The sequence below is a fragment of the Salpingoeca rosetta genome (genome assembly GCF_000188695.1).
Source record: "Salpingoeca rosetta unplaced genomic scaffold supercont1.9, whole genome shotgun sequence".
NCBI classification, from domain to species: Eukaryota; class Choanoflagellata; order Craspedida; family Salpingoecidae; genus Salpingoeca; species Salpingoeca rosetta.
The window spans coordinates 1283312-1285428 of NW_004754925.1; the positions used below are offsets into that span (position 1 = coordinate 1283312).

The following is a 2117-nucleotide window of genomic DNA, read 5'->3' on the forward strand; positions in this document are numbered from 1 at the left end:
ACACCACCACCACAACAACAACACTACTTCAGCGTTATGTGTGGTGGTGATGTCGCCCCTCCCCACGCGGCGGGCGCCATTGCAAGTGCATATCGCTGTGGATGCAGACGGCGACGAGCCATCCCAACACGCGCTTGCTTTTCTCGCCGCCACACAGCAGTCGGCCACAAAGGTTGTGTGTGTATACTTGTGGTTGGTTGAGGCAAACGAGGTGTGTGTGTGTGTGTGTGTGTGTGTGTGTGTGTGTGTGTGTGTGTGTGTGTGTGTGTGTGTGTGTGTGTGTGTGTCGTGTGTGTGTCGTGTGTTTGCATGTACATCGCAGGGATTCTTTCTGATCAAAGTGCCTGGTCACATCCTCATTCACGACATATGTGTGGTTGTGCTGGACAGGCATTGCACGGAGCAGAGAAGCAACAACATATCGACGAAGGCATCAAGGTATGTCGACGTTCGTACTTGCCAGTACTTTCTTCCCGCTTGTCTCCTTCCGCACGCGTCTCACTCACACTCACACTCACGCGCACTCGCGCCCTCTCTCATACACATGTGTTTGTTTGCGCAGCTGTGCGAGAGGTTGAAGGAAGTGGACAGCGTTCGCTCACGATATTGGGACCTCGTCAGCCGCCAACTCTCTTCATCATGAACACACAGACACAGACACACAGACACACAGACACACACAGACACACACGCACACTTATGGCAAAATGCGCAAGCTGGCCGTTTGGGGTTTGGTGTTTTATTGTGAGTGTGATATCATTCATGCCTTGCTTGAATGCAGTTGAAGAACATCACAATCACATCACATGGAGTCTCTAACAGATGCAACAGAAAGCGGCATTGTCGAAACACGGGGGGGGGGGGTTGGCGACAGTCCTGAACACGTGGCATGACAATAATGTGCGAGATGCAAGTGGAAGAGTGAGCGAGCGTATTGTGTGAGAGTGCTGTCAATATGTGTGTGGGCGTGCGTGTGTGCACAAGTGTATGAGCGTAGGCATGTCAACATGTTCCAGTGTGAAGGTGACCAGAGACCGAAGCGCAAATACATGAGGCGAATGTGCTTCTTGCTGACCAGTTTGTTTTGTTGGTGTTTGCGTTGTTCATGCGCCGTGCTCCTTTAGATCTTCAGCTCATCGGGATGGTTGCGGATCACATAGATGAAGCCAACAAACATGCCCACAGAGATAACAAGTTGCCTGTGTTGTGTTGCAGCACGCACGCACATTCAGAGATTGGCCGGGGGGGGGAGATGGGCTATGGTGAGAATCAAACACGACAGTGCCAGAGGCAAAGAACGTCGAAGAGCATCACAGGAGCAGGAAGACAAGAGAGGAGAGAGAGAAAGAGAGGCAGGTACACTCTGACACACAGACACGCACACACACACACACACAGACACACACAGACACACAGACACACACACAGACACACACACACAGACACACAGACACACAGACACACACACAGACACACAGACACAGACACAGACACACAGACACAGACACAGACACACAGACACAGACACACAGACACACAGACACACACAGACACACACAGACACACACAGAGACACAGACACACAGACACCAACCTTGTGAAAGGGTCCTGCAGGAGCTGCTTGGTGGTCTCTGCTGCGGCCTTGGCGTCCATCGTGCTGTCTGAAGGAAGTTGTGCGTGGTCTGCAAAGTATGTATGTATCTCCTCGTGTGTGTGGCAATTGTGTGCAAATGCCCATATTTTACCCAATTTGCACACAATAATCATCACAGGATATGGGTGCCTTGCTTGTTGCTTGCTTGCTTGGGTGTACTGTTTCTTCTTGCACTTGTTGCACTTGGATCAGGCAAACGACTGTTGCGACAACACAACACACACACACACACACACACACACACACAGTTGACAAACAAGCAGAGAAGAAAGGAAGGGGAAACACATGACACATGTGGAAGCTGTGCGCTGTCGAAGACATCGCTTGTATATTGTATACGTGGATGTGACATGTGTGATGTCTGACGCGCGTTGCTCACTGCACCACTCGTCATCATTCAGCAATGTGCACTGACCACAAACGAGAGGATGAGCGATGAGCCACACGCCGTCCTATGACGAAT

At 51.0% G+C, this 2117-nt stretch overlaps 2 protein-coding genes across 2 annotated transcripts in view; one reads left to right on the plus strand and one right to left on the minus strand.

Moving 5' to 3' along the window:
• PTSG_04176 (uncharacterized protein) overlaps positions 1-643 on the plus strand; it is a gene marked incomplete at its 3' end in the record, with an annotated part of 2443 nt that extends 1800 nt beyond the window's left edge. The window contains exons 6-7 of the mRNA XM_004995017.1: positions 391-438; positions 563-643. Of these exons, the coding sequence (XP_004995074.1) occupies positions 391-438; positions 563-643 (129 nt within the window). The remainder of the gene's footprint in view (positions 1-390; positions 439-562) is intronic.
• Positions 644-1120: 477 nt separating this feature from the next.
• PTSG_04177 (coatomer subunit beta) overlaps positions 1121-2117 on the minus strand; it is a gene marked incomplete at its 3' end in the record, with an annotated part of 8403 nt that continues 7406 nt past the window's right edge. Inside the window, exons 20-21 of the mRNA XM_004995018.1 lie at positions 1595-1701; positions 1121-1199 (exon numbers count right to left, since the gene is read on the minus strand). Of these exons, the coding sequence (XP_004995075.1) occupies positions 1121-1199; positions 1595-1701 (186 nt within the window). The remainder of the gene's footprint in view (positions 1200-1594; positions 1702-2117) is intronic.